This window comes from Hemitrygon akajei, chromosome 31 (genome assembly GCF_048418815.1).
Source record: "Hemitrygon akajei chromosome 31, sHemAka1.3, whole genome shotgun sequence".
In the NCBI taxonomy this organism is placed as follows: domain Eukaryota; kingdom Metazoa; phylum Chordata; class Chondrichthyes; order Myliobatiformes; family Dasyatidae; genus Hemitrygon; species Hemitrygon akajei.
In genome coordinates, this window is record NC_133154.1 from 24,942,722 (window position 1) to 24,961,167 (window position 18,446).

The following is an 18,446-nucleotide window of genomic DNA, read 5'->3' on the forward strand; positions in this document are numbered from 1 at the left end:
CTGACTGGGCTCAGTCCATCTCCGAAATCCGCCTCGCTTTGATCTTGCACGTTGTTGTATGCCTGCTCTGCGTTTTCTCTGTACCTGTTAACACTTCTGCAATCTGTTATTGTTTCGCCTTTTACTGCCTCAGTGCACTGTGTAGTAATTCGATCTGTATAAAACAGAATGCAAGACAGCTTTTCCATTGTATCTCAGTGCATGTGAGACTGAAAAACCAATTCCCATTCCAACAGCTTTGCCACTTTGGACACGTTTGATTTTTCCTCATTGTCCCTATTGTCGGTGTGGGATCTACGTGCTGTAACTTGCAGTGTAACGACAACAGGCAGGAAACGCAGAGCATTAAAAGTATGTCCGGTTTATTCATGGTACTTTGACTATGCACACGTTCACAATACACACCTGATCAAATACATCACACACAACATCACACTTATTTACATTTACAAAGTTTTAAAGTTCCAGGGGAAAGGGGTCGATGTGAACCCAAGGAACAAGTAATACAAGGTTCATCCTTGGCTGAAGAACACGTTGCTGCTGGAGAGTTTGGTAACGCTGGTCATGGTCACCACAGTGACAGGTATTGTCCAACCACTCTACACTTGGTCCAAAGTTACTCGAGTTTGCTGAAGCCTACCTCTATATGATCCTTCCGCGAGTCTAGATATACAATTGATTGGCTTAATATGTAGAATCTAGGGAGCGTCTAGGACTTAAGGGCATAGCCTCGGGATAGAAGGACATTGGATGGAGTTGAGGAGGGTTTTATTTAGTGGATAGTGAATCTGTGGAATTCACAGCCACAGAGGGCAATGGAGACCAAGTCACCGGGTATATTTAAGCACAAGAGCACGGAATGTTTCAGCACAGGACAGGCCCCCCAGCCCAACAACCAGTTAACCATTCGCCAACCTTTTAACCTACTTTAAAACCTAACACTTCCCTGCCACGTAGCCTTCCATTCTTCCTTCATCCATGCACCTATCTAAAAGTTTCTTAAATGCCCCCAATGTATCTGCCTCTACAAGGGCATTCCACTCACTCACCATTCTTTGTGTAAAAAACCTACCTCTGACATCCTTTTAAAGCAGACTTTGATAGGTTCTTGATTAGTAGGCGTGTCAAAGGTTTCAGGAACAGGGTAGGAGAATGGGGTTGAGAGGGATAATAAATTAGCCATGATGGAATGGTGGAGCAGGCTCAATGGGCCAAATGGCCTAATTCTGCACCTATATCTTATGGCTTATGTGATAGGCAGGCTACAAACATTGTACCAGATGTGGATGTAGGTGGTTTTGAGTTCGATCTACTTTAATTCTTTGAACTAATCTTTCCCTAACATGGAAAGTCTACACGTACGGGCCGAGCTATAACACGTGTGCATCCCACCAGTATTTGCACCATTGACGAATGTCCCCCGGGGTCAGGGACAGTCAGATTGTGCACACAGCCTGGGCAGGAGCATCACAGAGCACTGCTGGTCCATTTAAATCCCCTTTATCAATTCACCAAACACTCCCCCCCCCATCTTGAGTTCCCCTGGCGCTCCACGCACGACTCTCACTCCGCCTCGTCATCAGTTTCGCTGCTGAGTTGGGGGCCACTGCTGACAACCTCAGCAGACCTCATCATCCTGCGGAGATGGAGGAAAATATCAAGCTCGCCAAACACCGGCAGGAACATTCTCACTTCAGCCTTTGCCTTCAGTAAAAGGGAGGCCAGCACCCTGACACCTCACTGCTTGTTCAACCTTGTTCCTCTCGGGCACCATCCCTCCCTGAAGTTCTCCCTCTCCTCTCCTGAGACCCAAGCTGTGAATGACTACATCACCAATGCACGACAACATGGTCTTGTTCAACTCTCCCAGTACTCAGCTGGTGCAGGATTCTTCTTTATCAGAAAGAAAGATGGGGGTCCTTGTCCTTGCATCGACTACCGTGGACTCAACCAAAGCATCGTTAAGAACACCCTTGATGTCACATTGGTTCTGGTGGCCCACCAAGACTACAGGTATTTGTTAGTTCATTTGCTGCCTGCCCTCAATGCGCCCAGTCCATTTCTTCCAAACCTCTGGCCCTCTTGTGCTCATGCAGGTCCCCCTAGATCGGTGGTCCCACGTCGCCACGGTCAGCATCATGGATTTGCCACCTTCCAATGGGGCCACGTTGATCACGATCATGCCACTCCTCCAAGGCGGCCCACTTCATTGCCCTCCCCGTCAGCCGCAAAGATGGCCGATCCGGTCCTCCAACGTGTAGCTCACCTCCACGGCTTCCCTCGGAGCTTTTGTGTCAGACCCGGACGCCGTTTCTGGCCACTTTCCTGCTCCCCACCTCCGCACCTCAGTGAGTTTGTCCTCTAGCTGTCAAAGGTCAATCAGCAAGTGAAGAAGTTTTTGCAATGCTTCACTACCCCTAACCCTTCCCCATGGAGGAAGTATCTGCTCTGGGCTGAGCCGTTCCCCAGTCTACACACCTCCTCTGCCACAGGTAGAGGTGCTCCATGGTTACCAGCCGCCATTGTTCCCCATGAGGGAACCAATATGGAGGCTCTGTCCACCAGAGCCCTGGTTCACCAATGTCAGAGTGCTTGGGTGAGGGCGCAGTGGGCCATCCTAGCTGCCAACCATGCCTACTACCATCAGGCTAACCGCTATCAGCACCCAGCCAGACTACTCTGGCCAGGGAACCGTGTCTGGCTGTCCACACGATATCTGCCCCTGTGCAATGACTCCCACAAGCTCTCACCCCAGTTCATTAGTCCCTTTAAGATGGCCCATTGCATGAACCCAGCTTTCAATGTCTCTCTGGATCACATTTACTTTCCACGTGTCCTGCCTGCTGTCCATGGGCCACTCAACCTACCTAAGCCTGCGCCTCTGGAACTGAGGGTGCAATCTACACAGTTCACCAGTTGATGGGTTCACATCATCGTGGTTGAGCTGTGCAGTAGCTGGTCGACTGGGGAGCCCGGAGGGGAGGTCTTGGAATCATCGCTCATCGAGGACCCATCGTTTGGCCCTGGGCCATCAGGAGCTGGCCATAGGTGAAGGGATCCTATCAGACCTGCATATGCAGGCAACTCCCAGTCTCCAACCAGCTAACAGGAGTCACCAGTCACTTGCTTTCAACTCACCTCCTGCAGCCTATTTAAACCCAGTTCTCATCCACAGTCCTTGAACCAGCGAGCCTCAACCAGTTGCCCCCAGGCATCAGTTACTTCGCTGTCTTGTTGTGTTAAATATCCACTCTGTCTTGCTTTGAGGCTCTTCATAGCTTGTTATATTGTAGATCTTTTATTAAAGTAATCGCTCACTGTTAGATTGTCTCTGTAGCTCTCCATTTGAGTCAAGCCTCCTCTACATTTTCTGACACAGACTTTGATAGTAAGTTTATTTTGAACTTTGACATTTGAAGGGGATATGACTGCCCACAATGGGATCAAAATAGAGTCAATCGACTTTCTGGAGGGAATGGGAGGGGCAGTGGAGAGAAGGCAATTTTGCAGAACCGTGGGGGAAGAGTGGAATTGTGGAACTGGCGGCAAAGTTCTCCTAGTAGCCGGAACGGACTCAGTGAGCTGAGTGGCCTCCTGCTGTGATCTTATGTCAGAGTCAGAGGGTCATACAACCGGAAATAGGCCTTTTGGTCACAAGGTACATGCCTGCATTTGACCTTTATCCCTCTAATCCAGGGCTCCATGGACCCCTCGGTTACTGGTAAGGCTCCATAGCATAAAAAAGATTGGGATTCCCTGCTCTAAACCAACTCCACTGCTGTGCATTTGGATCAAGCTTCCTCTACATTTCCTGACTTGAATCTTGTGTTTTTGGTCTCAACTCAGTGGTTTCAGAGAGCGATGTTTAACCTGCCTGATCTGATGAGCATCACCATTATTTCTGTTCAGGTCCCCACAATCCGTGTCTACAGTGTCTACTATTCATTCATATGCAATGGCATTGACCAGGGACAGAGAGAACATTCACTGCTGCATGTATCGAGGATAGGACAGGGTTACAGGGTTGTACCACCTGACTTAACCACCCAGAATTTACAGAGCATTTGGGCAAAACTGGAAGAAAAATCTGCTAAAGCACAATTCACTTTGAAACAATATTCATCAAATATATACATTAACACCTCCACTTTACATCAAGCACATAACACAGTTAGAAACACATATATATATACACTATTTCATGATGACATCTTTTGATTCAAACAATGTGGTCTTTTCCTGGATGTGGTGAAACTTTTGGACAAGTTCAGTTCCTGTACCTATTCTAGCACACACTCCATTCTTACCTGGAATCTCAGTCACTGCACGGATTTGAACTATCTATCTAAAGGTGCCTGCAATGGAGAGGTGGTCTTACAGCCTCTAGCCTCCCCAACCCACCTTCGCACTTTCACCATTGTTTCCATAAATCTACTCCTGCAGTACCCTACCTTCCCACAGCCATCCAGTTAACTTCTAGACTCTTGAATATCCATCTGAGTGATTCTTACTCTAAATCTAGCCATTATTCACCAGCTTATTTGTAAAATGCCAAGTTGAGTTCTTGAGATAACTCTTTAAAAAGAAACAGAGTTTTGTAATGGTGCTAATCTCGGGTGCTTGAGCAAGTTACCTGTTAATCCCAGGACCATCCTGACACATTGACAATTCCAAACTACCATGAAGTGGTTGAGTTGTTAAGGTACGGGAGAAAACCACCTGGCAGAAAATACAAATGATATGGATCATCATCTAGCATGCTTTTGGGTGCAAGTGAGTGCTGGGCCTCTCTCCAGGACTAAAGATTTACATCTACTGGTCTAAAAGAGGGGAAAAAAGGCTAAAAGATACTCAAGAAACCAAACAGAATTATTCATCCTCTCCATTCACATCTTCACTCTTCTCCGTGTCACAGTTAGGCAGGGTTTCAATGCTGTTCTTCAGTTCTTCCTCTTCCTCCTTTCCCTCCAGCTCATTGTCGTCTTCCTCTGTACCTTCATTCTTGGAGTCTATAATCTGTGAAAGTTCAAAGTAAATTAATTATTACTCTATCATAAACTACTTAGTGAATCATTTCCTGCGGGCATTCCAGGAAAGTAAAGTAAAAGAGAACTAATGAAAAACTATATATAAACAAAGACTGAAAAGACTGAAAACTAATGTGCAAATACACACACACACACGCATGTGCACTCACACACATATAAATAACACTAATCATGTGAGTTTTATAGCCCTTGAAAGTGAGTTTGTAGGTTGAGGTTGAGGTGAATGAAGCTTTCCACACCGGTTCAGGAGCCTGATGGTGGAAGGGGAGTAAATGTTGGTGGAGTTGGGATCCTCCTACCTGAGAAGCGAAAAAGAGAGTAAGGCCTGCACAGAGTGAGCCCTTGATGATGGAAAAGCATGGCCTGGGAGGGGTGGGTCACGGATGATGTGGGGAGATGTTATTGTAGTTATGCTCCACCCCAATGAATGGGACATCAGGATTGTCTAACCCTCTCACTACCAGCTGATCAGTGGAAGCTACGGAAAGACCTTGAGCAGGTTGGCACTTTATTCCTTGGTGTGTCAATGGGGGTGGTGGTTTCCTTATAGAGGTGTATTAAACTATGAGGGACACAGGGTGAAATGCACATTAGTATCAGTAAAGCAGAGGCTAAGTGTGCAATCTGGCAAAAAAATCATCCAAATGTGGCAAGAAAGATGGGACAGAGAGGGGAAAGGGAGGCATTTATATCAAATACAAAAGAGTGTTACAGGCACTAGGGTAGGCAGTGGATACAGAAGAGAGAAAACTGTGTGGACCAGGTTAAGGCTGGGGCACTGTGCACTAAATACAACTTTAAAAATGATAGGGAAACACCAGACAGGACTGTGTGAGGAATGTCAGGAAGAGGAGTCAGTAGAACATGTAGTTCTGAGTTGCAGGACATATGGGATACAGAGAGAGATGATGAGAATTAATCTAAGGGAATTGGGGGTGCAGGAATTCACATTAAAAGGGTTACTGGGCATGGGTGAGAGAGCATAGGTAAAGGGTACTTTTAGCTTTCTTAAGGGATACAGGGATTTTTTATAGGATATGATGGATAAGCAGGAATAGGGTACTGGGATGGCCAAAGAAGGAAGGAAGGATAAAGTGTAGTTGTGTGTGTGTGTGTGTGTGCGTGCGTGCGTGCGTGCGTGCGTGCGTGTGTGCGTGCATGTGTGTGTGCGTGTGTGTGTGTGTGTGTGTGTGTGTGTGTGTGTGTGTGTGTGTGTGCGTGTGTGTGTGAGAAGGGATTTAGAATGTAAGTGCAGAAGGTGGTGGTAATGCACCATTAAGCTGGGTGCCAACCGCCGTAAAACAAGACGGAGAAAAAGAAGAAGATGACACAGAGTGAATGTACGCAAGCTGAAAGTGAGAAGGTGAAGAATTTAAACAAAACTGAGGGGCAACTTCTTCCTCCAGGGGATGACTGGTACATGGAACGAGATGCCAGAGGAAGTAGTTGAGGCAGGTACTATAATGACATATAAAATTCAGTTGCAGTTGTATGTGACATGGATGATTTTGTATTACTATTAACAATTATTGTTATTTATTATAATATTAAGTAATTTAAAGGATATGCTGGCATTGGAGAGGGTCCGGAGGAATTCCACAAAAGTAATCCTGGGAATGAAAGAGTTAATGTGCGAGGATCATTTGATGGCTCTGTGCCTGTACTCACTGGAGTTTAGAAGAATAAGGTGGGGTAGATCTCAATGAAGCATCGAATATTAGAAGGCCTAGGTAGAGTGGAAATGGAGCAGATGTTTCCAACAGTGGGAGAGTCCAGAACAAACAGCACAGCCTCTGAATTGTAGGGTGTCCCTTTAGAACAGAGATGAGGAGGAATCTCTTTGGTCAGAGGGTGTATTTGTGGAATTCATTGCTGCAGATGGTGGTGGAGGCCAAGTTACTGGGTTCCTTAAAGCAGAGTTTGATAGTTTCTTGATTAGTCAGAGTGTCAAAGGTTACGGGCAGAAAGCAAGAGAATGAGGCTGAGAGGGTTAATAAATCATCCGTGATGGAATGGCGGAGAAAGTTTGATGGGGGAGCTGATGGCCTAATTTTGCTACTATGTCTTATGGTCTTGGTATTAAGTTTTTAATACTATTATTATTGTTATTATTATTAGGGGGATGTGGGCCAATTATTAGAGGGAGAGGGAATATTAGCCACGTTTTCTGCATTTTGGATATGGATTTGGATTATATACTTTTTTCAGTCTTATAGAACTTTTATATTCTGTTTTTTAAAGCAGATCTTTCTCACTTTCTTGCGAGCGGGTTGGAGAATTTGGGGGTTGATGTGTCTGTCCCGTCTTTGTTTTTTTGTGCAGGAAGGAGGGATTTGGGGGTTGTGCTGTCGTTCTTTTCTGTCTCGGTTTCGTGGCTACCTGGAGAAGAAGAATTTCAGAGTTGCAGGCTTTGTTAGTAAATGAACCTTTGAAGCATGGGAAACAGAGCTATCTCTGATGTGCACCTTGGTCAGTATGGACCAGATGGGCCAAAGGGCCTGTGTCCATTCTGTATTACTCTAAATCATGGAGTAAGTAAGCCTTTGGGGCTGGGTTGATGGAATGCCACACTGCCAGTGGTTGTATCTACACTTAAGCAGACCTTTTCCGTGGAGAGGTAACAGCAAGCCTCAAGACACTGTCCATTGACAAGGGCAGATCTCTCTTCCCTGGCCAAGATGTGAACCTCAGGAAATACCATTTAAAGAGAAATATTTGTTATATCACAGCTGACTGTGAGGTCTAGCTATTTTTATAATTACAAACAAAATTATGTCATTGCTTTAGAGCATCTTTGGACATTGAGACACAAGAGATTATGCAGATGCATAAATCTTCAGTAACACATGCAAAATGCCAGAGGAACTCAGCAGGTCAGGCAGTATCTATGGAGGGGAATAAACAGTCGACATCTCTTTACCATGGCCTTCTCTACTGACACGATGAGGCCAAGTGTAGGTTGGAGGAGCAACACCTAATATTCCACCTGTGTGGTCGCCAACTGGATGGCATGAACATTGTTTTCTCTAAATTCCACTAATTTCTCACTCTGTTTCAATTGGTTCCTCCACTCTTTTGTTTTCATTCCTGGCTTTTCTCTTCCCCTTCCACGCCCTCAAGTCCCACCCATCTCCCTCTGGTTCCCCATCTCCTCCCCTTTCCACTATCCTCGACTATCAGCTTCGTTCTTCTTCAGCCCTTTGACTCTCCCACCTCCCAGTTTCTTACTCTTCGTAACCCCATCCCCACCCACCTCCCCCTTAGCAGGTCTCACCTATCACCAGCCAGCTTGTACTTCTTCCCCCTCCCTCCCACTCTCTTATTCTGGCTTCTTCCCCCTTCCTTTTCAGTCCTGCTGAAGGGTGTCTGTTTAAAATGTTGACATTATTCCCCTCCATAGATGCTGCCTGACCTACTGTGTTCTTCTAGCATTCTGTACATGTTGCTCTGTATTTCCAGCATCTCTTGCGTCGATTCACTGCACTTTCTCTGTTGATTTGGACATTGATCAATCATTCTGGGCACCCCTACAGGACACACGTGGGCCGACAAAGAGCACACGCATTCGAAAGTCGATCGAATTGGAAGCGTTACTTCATAATCGTCTGTGGGCAAGGAGTTATATCCTGCATAGGGAAGCGGAGTTTTGATCTCCATCTTGTAAATCTTCTCATTGTTGAGCGAGGGTTGGAGCTTAATCATTTCCAAGTCGGCCTGGTCCGCGTGCTGGGCGTCAATGGCTGCCAGCTCCCGTTTGGAGAGATGGTGGACTATGCCAGCACCGAAGGAGTCACCGATCACGTTCACCGACGTTCTCATCCTGTCCCTGAAAAACAAAGACCTGTCACTGCAGAGCCCAGCGAACCTGAGGTTGGGGGCATTGCTTTGGTGTTTATACCTCTGGGAGGGGGAGGGATAACACAACATGCACCGGGCAGGAGATCCATACCCTCGCATTCAACAAAAGCTTCTTCCCCACGGCCATCAGGTTCCTAAACCCACCTGAAAATCCCTAACCCTGCCTCAGAATGTATTCCTCTCTCTCTACTAGTATCATTATGTTCATTTTGTTGTGTAAGAAATGTCAAAGATCAAAGGTCAAAGATCGTCTTTATCCCCATATACATTTACAGGTCCTGGGAAATTGCTGTGGTGTGTTGACCACGACATGCAACAAGAAACAACATTCAACAATTATAAGAATAGAGAATTACATATACAATAAACTGAGGTAAAATGTGTATAAATACAGAAATACTTAGAGTTAATGTTAGTTTTGGGTATGTCATGTTGACCCCAGTATTCATGCCAACGCTTGTGGGCTGCCCCCCCCACCCCCAGTTCATCCTCGGGTGCGCAGGCAACCTTCTAGAGCAGCAGTAATCTCAAAGCTTTACAGAGCCAGCTGCGCAGTCGGGGTTCAATACCCGCCACTGCCTGTTTGGAGTTTGTACTTTCTCCCCGTGACCACGTGGGTTTCCTCCCTCATTTCAAAGATGCACGGTTAGGGTTAGTGGGGTGTGTTGGCACCGGAAGTGTGGTGACACTCAGTACATTCATGGACAGTTTTGGTCATTGGTGCAAGCGACACATTTCACCGTTTCGAGCTGCATGACAAATAAAGCCAACCTTTAAAAAACCTGAACACAAATGGTACATTTCACTGTATGTCTTGATGTAAATATATCTGAATTAAAATCTATTTTAACTTCTGTTTGTCCTTGTCCGCTGCTGCTTCTGCAAAAAGCCAGTTTTCACGTCACGTGTACCCAGGGACCCCGACGACAAACCTGAAGCTGAACTGCTGTATAAATGCTCCCCAACACCTTAAGCCAAGCACTCGGGATGCTGGACATGGGAAACAAAGTTAGCATTGCTGGAAATGGTCAGTAGACCAGGTCTGGCCCATGGAGTGACAGAGCCTTGGAGTGGTACTGCCTTTGTACCAAGGAGAACTATCACTGATCTCAGCAAGTCAGGTAGCGTCTATGGAGGGGAATAAACAGTCAATGGTTTGGGCTGAGGTCCTTCTTCAGCACTGGCTGACTGTCGCTTTGTGGCAGCAGAGGAGTGAAATACAGTGGAATCCAGTTCATTGGGTCATCAGTTAATTGGGACAGGCACGTATTTGGAAGAACCCTTAAAGCACCAAAACTAATTGAGAAAATCATTGGGATACCCTTCATTCATTTTGGTCAATATGCTGCTTAACTGCGGCCGGAGAATGTTACCTAACTAGTGTCAGACACGTGCACTTATGCGGCCATTAGTCAGGACACTATGCTTAGAGCGAACAGTTTTTAAATAACATCAGTTGTGTGTGCCTATGTTCAAAAAGCAGTGACTTTTGACACGGAAAGTTGGCAAGGAGTAAGCAGTGAGACAATTCAGAGTTATTTTGCTCACTGAGGTTTCAAGCATTCAGGTTTGGAGTTGCCAGAAATGGACCGAGAGTGAAAATGAAATGACTTCACTACTTCAAAAAGTTAGGAGCTACAAAGAATTTGAAGGTATCGACAAACAACTTGAATGTCACAATGAAAATGAAGATTTGGAGAATGCAATCATCAAAAAATTGTATGAAGACAGTCCTTTACCTGTGCTAGGTGTCTATGCGGATTTTAAAAATTTAAACGCAATCAGAGGAACACGGCAGATGAATTCCTCTGTTGATACATTTTAGGAACTAATACACGATTTTATAGTATTGTAGTAGTATTGATAGTGTTATAATTTGTTCTGTATTTTATTTAAGTAGATAATTTGTTACTCAGTTAAGCAGTAGTTTGCCCTTTTTATACCCATTTAACTATTTCCATGAAACTTTGGCTAATGGGGGCAGCCACTTACTTGGGCCAAAATGTACTGGTCCCAATGTGTCCCAATTATATATAAAGAAACTTACTCTAAGTTTCAATATGTTCAATAAATAGATAGATAGATAGTGAGGTAGTGTTATGGGCTCATGGTGCATAGAAATATCTGATGGTGAAGGAGAGAAGCTGTTCCTAAAACATTGAGTACGGTTCTTCAGGGGCTGAGAGAACTGCCATTTTCCACACATTCCTATCCAAACTTCCTTGCCTCATTCTCATCGCCCAACCTATGTTCTTGCCTCCCCTCCTCAGCCCTCCGACATCCCGCACAGGCACCCCCCAGCCCCAGTCCCCGAGTCACCCCCGCTTGGGCCTACTCACAGCAGCCAGTCAACGGCGATGAGGAGGCTGATGTCCTGGGTGGGGAGACCCACTGCCGTCAGGATCAGGAGCATGGTGACGAGGCCAGCGCTGGGAATGCTGGCAGCTCCAACACTGGCTAAGGTGGCCGTCAAGCTGATGAGCAGAGGGAGAGAGAAAAACGAGAGATCAATTCAGGAAACAGGCCGAAATTTTATTGTTTTAAACTTGGAGCTGGGGTTCCCAACCTGAGATCCACAGAACCCTCGATTAATGGCATAAAAAAAGGTTGGGAACCCTTGATTTATAGATACGGTGAGCTGACAGGCTTTTCGGCCCAACGAGCCCTCACTGCCCACTTCCACCCCTAAGTATAAGATGGCGGTGCAAGCTTTAGAGAGGGTGCAGAGGAGATTTACCAGGATATCAGGAAAGGTGAAGCAATATAGGGCCTTTCTCTTTGGAGTGAAAGAGGATGACTTTATGGAGGTGTACAAGATGATAAGAGGCATTGATCAACTGGATGGCCAGAGAGGGTGGAAATGGCCAATGCAAGGGGGCCGTTGAGAATGAGAACCACATTGAGAATAACATCAGCAAGTTTGCTGATGATGCTAAGCTGGGTGGCAGTGTGACATGTGATGAGGATGTTAGGAGAATTCAGGGTGACTTGGATAGGCTGAGTGAGTGGGCAGATACTTGGCAGATGACGTTTAATGTGAATAATTGTGAGGTTATCCACTTTGGGAATAAGAACAAGAAGGCAGATTATTATTTGAACGGTGTAGAGTTAGGTAAGGGAGAAATACAAAGAGATCTAGGAGTCCTTGTTCATCAGTCACTGAAGGTGAATGAGCAAGTGCAGCAGGCAGTGAAGAAGGCTAATGGAATGTTGGCCTTTATTACAAAGGGAATTGAGTACAAGAGCAAGGAAATCCTCTTGCATTTGTACAGGGCCCTGGTGAGACCACACCTGGAGTATTGTGTACAGTTTTGGTCTCCAGGGTTAAGGAAGGACATCCTGGCTGTAGAGGAAGTGCAGCGTAGATTCACGAGGTTAATTCCTGGGATGTCTGGACTGTCTTACGCAGAGAGGTTAGAGAGACTGGGCTTGTACACGCTGGAATTAAGGAGATTGAGAGGGGATCTGATTGCAACATATAAGATTATTAAGGGATTGGACAAGATAGAGGCAGGAAATATGTTCCAGATGCTGGGAGAGTCCAGTACCAGAGGGCCTGGTTTGAGAATAAGGGGTAGGGTCATTTAGGGCAGAGTTAAGGAAAAACTTCTTCTCCCAGAGAGTTGTGGGGGTCTGGAATGCACTGCCTCGGAAGGTAGTGGAGGCCAATTCTCTGGATGCTTTCAAGAAGGAGCTAGATAGGTATCTTATGGATAGGGGAATCAAGGGATATGGGGACAAGGCAGGGACCAGGTATTGATAGTAGATGATCAGCCATGATCTCAGAATGGCAGTGCAGGCTCGAAGGGCCGAATGGTCTACTTCTGCACCTATTGTCTATTGTAATGTTAAGATGAATGGAGGAAAGTATGGGGTGGATGTCAGAGGTGAGTATTTTACACAGTGGTGGGTTCATAGAAGGTCCTGGCAGAGGTGGTTATAGCGGCAGATATATTAGGGGATTTAAGAAACTCTTCAGATGGACACAGGGATGATAGAGAAATGGAGGAATATGTAGGAGGGAAGGGTTAGATTGATCTTAGGGTAGATTAGAAGGTCAGCACGACGTGGGCTGAAGGGCCTGTACTGTGCTGTAATGTTCTACGCTCTAAATGTTTATCAGACCATCCTCTCCCTATCTCCATCAACTGGGCCTAACAAACTGAAGTGATCCAGGGTGCTGGGGAGACAGCACGTGTAGCATTGAGTGCACTCTGGGTCTCCTCGCCAAAGGCAGGGTGAGGGTATGACGTGAAGCCTCACCAGGCTGCTGGCGGGGGGTGGTACTTTGACATACGAGGAGAGATTGAGTAAACAGGACCCGCCTTCTCCAGAGGTTAGGTGAATACGAGGGTGGCACAGTAGCACGGCAGTCTGCGTAACACTCGCGCGCGTGCGCAACTCAGGCTCAATTCCCGTTGCTCTCTGTAAGGAGTTCCTATGCCCTCCCCACCACCGTGGGAGTTTCTTTCAGCTGCTCCCGTTCCCTCCGCACATTCCAAAGTTGTACAGGTTAAGGTTAGCAGGTTGTAGGCCTGCTATGTTGGCGTGAGATATGTGGTGACCCTTGATGGCTGCCCCCAGCACATCCTCAGGCTGAGTTTATCGCTGATGCAAACTACATACTTCACAGGACGTGTTGTGACAAAAAAAGCCAATCTTTAATTCACCAGGCTGGCACCTGGGAGGCCAGCTTTTACATATGAGGAGGAATTGAGTAGACCTTAGCTATACTCTCATTGGCCACTTTGTAAAGTACACCTGGTACACTTGCTTGTTGATGCAAATATCTAATCAGCCAATCGTGTGGCAGCAACCAACATAAAAGCTTGTTGACATGGTCAAGAGGTTCAGTTGTTGCTCAGACCAAACATCAGAAAGGGCAAGAAATGTGATCTAACCGATTTTGACTGGGAATGATTGTTGGTGCCAGACGGGGTGGTTTGAGTATCTCAGAAACTGCCGATCTCCTGGGATTTTCACCCACAAAAAGTCTCTAGAGTTTAAACACCCAGTAAGTGACTGTTCCGTGGGTGAAATCAACTTGATAACGGGAGAGGTCAGAGGAGAATGGCTAAACCGCGTGTTACAACAGCAATGTGCAGAAGAGCATCTCTGAACGCACAACATATTGAACCTTGAAGTGGATGGAATCCAGCAGCAAAAGACCATGGTTTATCACACGTGCATCAGAATGTTCTGTACAGTGATGAATCTGAATCTGAGTAGATCTGACCTGTGTTAGAGGGCTAAGAGGGCTAAGAGCTAAGAAATTCTCAATATTCTCACAGAGGTGGACAGGCTGTATACAGGAAAGGCGTCTCCTCACATGAGAAGCCTGGAGCCAAGGGTCAGAATAAGGGGATGGTCTAAAGAGGAATGGGACTCGAAGAAATGTTTTCACTTAAAGGCTGGCGAGAGCTTGGAATTCTTTGCCCTAAAGGACAGCGGAGGCTCAGTCATCGAGTCATTCTAAATGATTTCCGGATAGTCAGCAAATCAGTGGGGCTGATGATAATGGTGTAGAGATCTGTTTTCACTTTGACATGAAAGAGTCTTTTTCTGTTGACGAGTGTCAAAAAAAAAGACAAATTAAGTCAACTGTGATTCAATGCTGTAAAGCAATAAAACATTAAAACTCCCACGGGGGTGAATGGTTTTTTTATGGACACTACAGCATATCCGTCTCTCGGTGGCCTGTCTCTAACTGTGGGTCAGAGGGTAAAGGTCATGTCTGTTACGGGGGGAGGGCAGGAAAGGAGAAGCAAATACAGTAAAGAAGTTGTGCTCTTGGCACAGGGATGTGGGCTTTCCCTGCCAGGTCAGAGGGAAGAGATGGGTCACTCACCTGACGTATTCAGAAGAATGGACTTCCTCGGGGAAGCCTGCTTTCTCCGCTGCTGTACAATATCTACGTGAATAACCAACCTATAGGTGATGTCTCACGCCGTTTTACATATGCTGATGACTTATGCATCACTGCCCAAAGCACTGATTTTAACACCGTGGAGAAAACGCTTTCTGAGGCCCTGGAGGGACTAACGTCCTACTATGAAGAAAACCACCTCCGCTCAAACCCATCAAAGACGCAAGTTTGTACATTCCACCTGAATTCAACCGTGAAGCCAAACGACAGCTTAAAGTAACCTGGTGTGGGGCAACGCTGATGCATTGTGAGCACCCTGTCTACTTAGGAGTCACCCTTGACCGATGCCTCACTTTCAAGAACCACATCAGTAAGACAAGGGCAAAAGTGAGCACACGAAACAACATCCTGAATAAGCTCACTAACACAAAATGGGGAGCAAACCCGAAAACATTGCGAGCCAGTGCACTCGCTCTTTGCTATTCCACTGCCGAATACTCCTGCCCTGCACGGGAAAGATCTACTCATGCTAAGAAGATGGATGCCATTCTGAATGCCAGCTGCCAACTTATCACAGGTTGTTTAAAACCAACAAACACCAACAGCCTATATATCCTGGCGGGTATCGCTCCCCCTGATATAAGAACAACGGTAGCCAGCAAGAAAGGACGACTCCGTCAGACATCAGGTGAGAGGCACCCTCTACATGGTCATACACCCACACCCAGCCACCTAACGCCAAGGACGAGCTTCATGAACAGTGTTGTTCCGTTACAATCAACCCCATCTGAAGCCCACATCGCCTTGTGGGAAGACCAGCTCGCCAGTCTCGAACAACCCCCAACGATGGAAGTTCCACCGGATGAAAGCCTTCCCCCAGGAGCTAATTACAACTGGGCAACCTGGAAGTGCCTGAACAGACTGAGGACTGGTGAAGGTCGTTCAAAGGTGTCACCAAGCAAATGGGGATATACAACCAGCCCGACAACTTGTGAATGTGGAACTGAGCCACGAACTATGCAACATCCCCATCGCTCGAGGAACCCTGTACTGCTGCAGATCTTGGCCGAATTCAACAACAAGGCGCAAAGCTGTCTCCAGTTCTGGCTGGGCCATGTATAGACTGTCCGTGGACACGATAAGGAGACTCACCTGACTGTAATGATCTGCCCTGGGTCCAGCATGATCCCATTCATCTGAGCGATGAAGATGGCCGCCACCGCTTCGTAGAGGGCTGTGCCGTCCATGTTAATGGTGGCGCCAATGGGCAGCACGAAACGAGTCACCCGCCGGTCGATGTGCAAGTTCTCCTCGAGGCAGCGGAAGGTGACGGGCAAGGTGCCAGCGCTGGATGGGAGAGAAAATAAAAATGAGAGGGAGGCAGTGGAAATGCCGAGGCGTCGAGGGAAGCCAGTTGGTCAGCAGCTGAAGAGGTAGGATCTGAGTATCTTAACGCCATTGCGGTAACAGCGTGAAAGCTGTGCCAGATATCAATATAAAGAAAATACAGAGGAGTTTCTGGGAGTGTCCCAACTCTTCGTGATACCATCGGGAATTTGGTGAAGGGAAGTCGCACGCCGTGTGAACAGGTGGGGCTTTCAGTCAGAACGGGTTGGTAACTAGCGACTGCTGTTTGGTTCATTAATGTCACATACACCGAGGTACAGTGAGAAACTTTGTCTTGGATGTCATCCAGACAGATCATTCCATCACCTCTGTGCATCGAGGGAAAACAGTAACAGTGCAGAAGAAAGTTCAATAGCTAATGAAAAAGCGAAGTGCAGACAAACAATAAAGACCATGACAAGCTACATTGTGAGGTGAAGAGTCCATCTTATGGCCACAGAGCACTGCAGCAGAGAAACAGGCCCTTTGGCCCATCTAGTCCATGCTGAGCTATTATTCTACCTGGACCATAGCCCTCCATACCCCTCTCACCCATGTACCCATCCAAATTTCTCTTAAAGATTGCAATTGAACCCAGTTCCTCTGGCAAGTCAACCCACATTCTGAGTGAAGAAGTGCCCCCTCATGTTTATCTTAAATATTTCATCCTTAACCTATGACCTCTAGTTCTAGTCATGTCCAACCTCAGTGGAGAAAGCCAGCTTGCATTCACCCTATCTATATGCCTCATAATTTTGTATACCTCTCTCAAATCTCCCCTCATTCTCCTGCTCTCCAGATGATATCATGGGGTAGCACGGTAGTGTAACAGTTAATGTAATGCTATTACAATGCCAGTGAACTGAGTTCAATTCCCGGCATGGTCTGTAAGAACTTCCTTCATTCTCTCTATGATGCATGGTTTTCCTCCAGGTGCTCCAGTTTCCTCCCACATTCCAGAGAAGTACGATTTTGTAGGTTAATTGGTCACGTGTTGGCATGTGGCCAGGTGGTTAAGGCGTTGGTCTAGTGATCTGAAGGTTGCCAGTTCGAGCCTCAGCTAAGGCAGCGTGTTGTGTCCTTGCACACATTGCTCTGCGACGACACCGGTGCCAAGCTGTATCGGCCCTAGGACAACGTCGGTAGCGTGGAGAGGGGAGACTTGCAGCCTGGGCAACTGCCAGCCTCCCATACAACCCTGCCCCGGCCTGTGCCCTGGAAACCTTCCAAGGTGCAAAACCATGGTCCTGCGAGACTAACGGATGCCTATTATTATTATTAATTGGTCACATGGGTGTAATTGGGCAGCGTGGGCTCGATGGGTTGGAAGGGCCTAGTACTGTGCTTTATTTCCAAATAAAATTTAAAAATAAAAATAAAGTATTAACCTGTTCAACCCTTCCCTATAACTCTGGTCCTCTGTCCTGGCAACATCCTCGTAAATTTTTTCTGAACTCTTTCAAGCGTGTTGATATCTCTCCTGTAGGTAGGTAACCAGAACTGAGCACAATACTCCAACTTCAGCCTCACCAATATCGTTAGCAATTTAATGGCCAGCTTTGTGACCAGGTGGATCACTGAGAAGCTGGCCCATTGATAATGAAGGCAGTGGGCCAGATAATGACCCATCAGGATATCGGATCTGTCGGATGCTGGATCATTGGAACCTTCCTACAGTGGATGGAGCAGTCCATAGGGGATAGAGAGAGGCAGGAAGTCTCGTTTCGCACTGTTTATTTATTATACATACGTACACTCAATGGCCACCTCATTAGGTACACCTGTACAGTGCAAACTGGCTGCATCACAGTTTGGTGTGGAAGGGGCAGGCTACTGCACAGGATCAAAATAAGCTGCAGATACTTGTAACCTCAGTCATCTCCACCATGGGCACCAGCCTACCCAGCGTTCTGCATATCTTCAGGCAGCAATGCCTCAGAAAGGCGGCATCCGTCATTAATGACCCCCCACCATCCAGGACATGCCCTCTTCTCGTTGCTGCAATCAGACGGGAGCCTGAAGAGACACACTCAGTAATTCAGGAACAACTTCTTGCCCTCTGCCATCAGATTTCTGAACGGACATTGAACCCATGACCACGACTGCACTACTTTTCTTTCTCATTTGCACTGCTTATTTAACTTATACATATTTACTGTCATTTATTATTATGTATTGTAATGTACGGCTGCCGCGAAACAACTAATTTTGCCGTATACGCCAGTGATATTCAACAGGATTCCATGCACCTGCTCGTTAATGCAAATACCTATTCAGCCAATCATGTG

At 46.5% G+C, this 18,446-nt stretch overlaps 1 protein-coding gene across 2 annotated transcripts in view; it reads right to left on the minus strand.

The window, feature by feature from the left end:
* Positions 1 to 345: 345 nt before the first annotated feature.
* The window catches only part of LOC140719423 (excitatory amino acid transporter 2-like), a 93,761-nt gene continuing 75,660 nt past the window's right edge, over positions 346 to 18,446 (minus strand). For both annotated transcript variants that reach the window (XM_073034071.1, XM_073034070.1), the window contains exons 8-11: positions 15,925 to 16,119; positions 11,246 to 11,380; positions 8,643 to 8,874; positions 346 to 5,016 (exon numbers count right to left, since the gene is read on the minus strand). In XM_073034071.1, the coding sequence (XP_072890172.1) occupies positions 4,870 to 5,016; positions 8,643 to 8,874; positions 11,246 to 11,380; positions 15,925 to 16,119 (709 nt within the window). In that variant the 3' untranslated portion in view covers positions 346 to 4,869. The remainder of the gene's footprint in view (positions 5,017 to 8,642; positions 8,875 to 11,245; positions 11,381 to 15,924; positions 16,120 to 18,446) is intronic.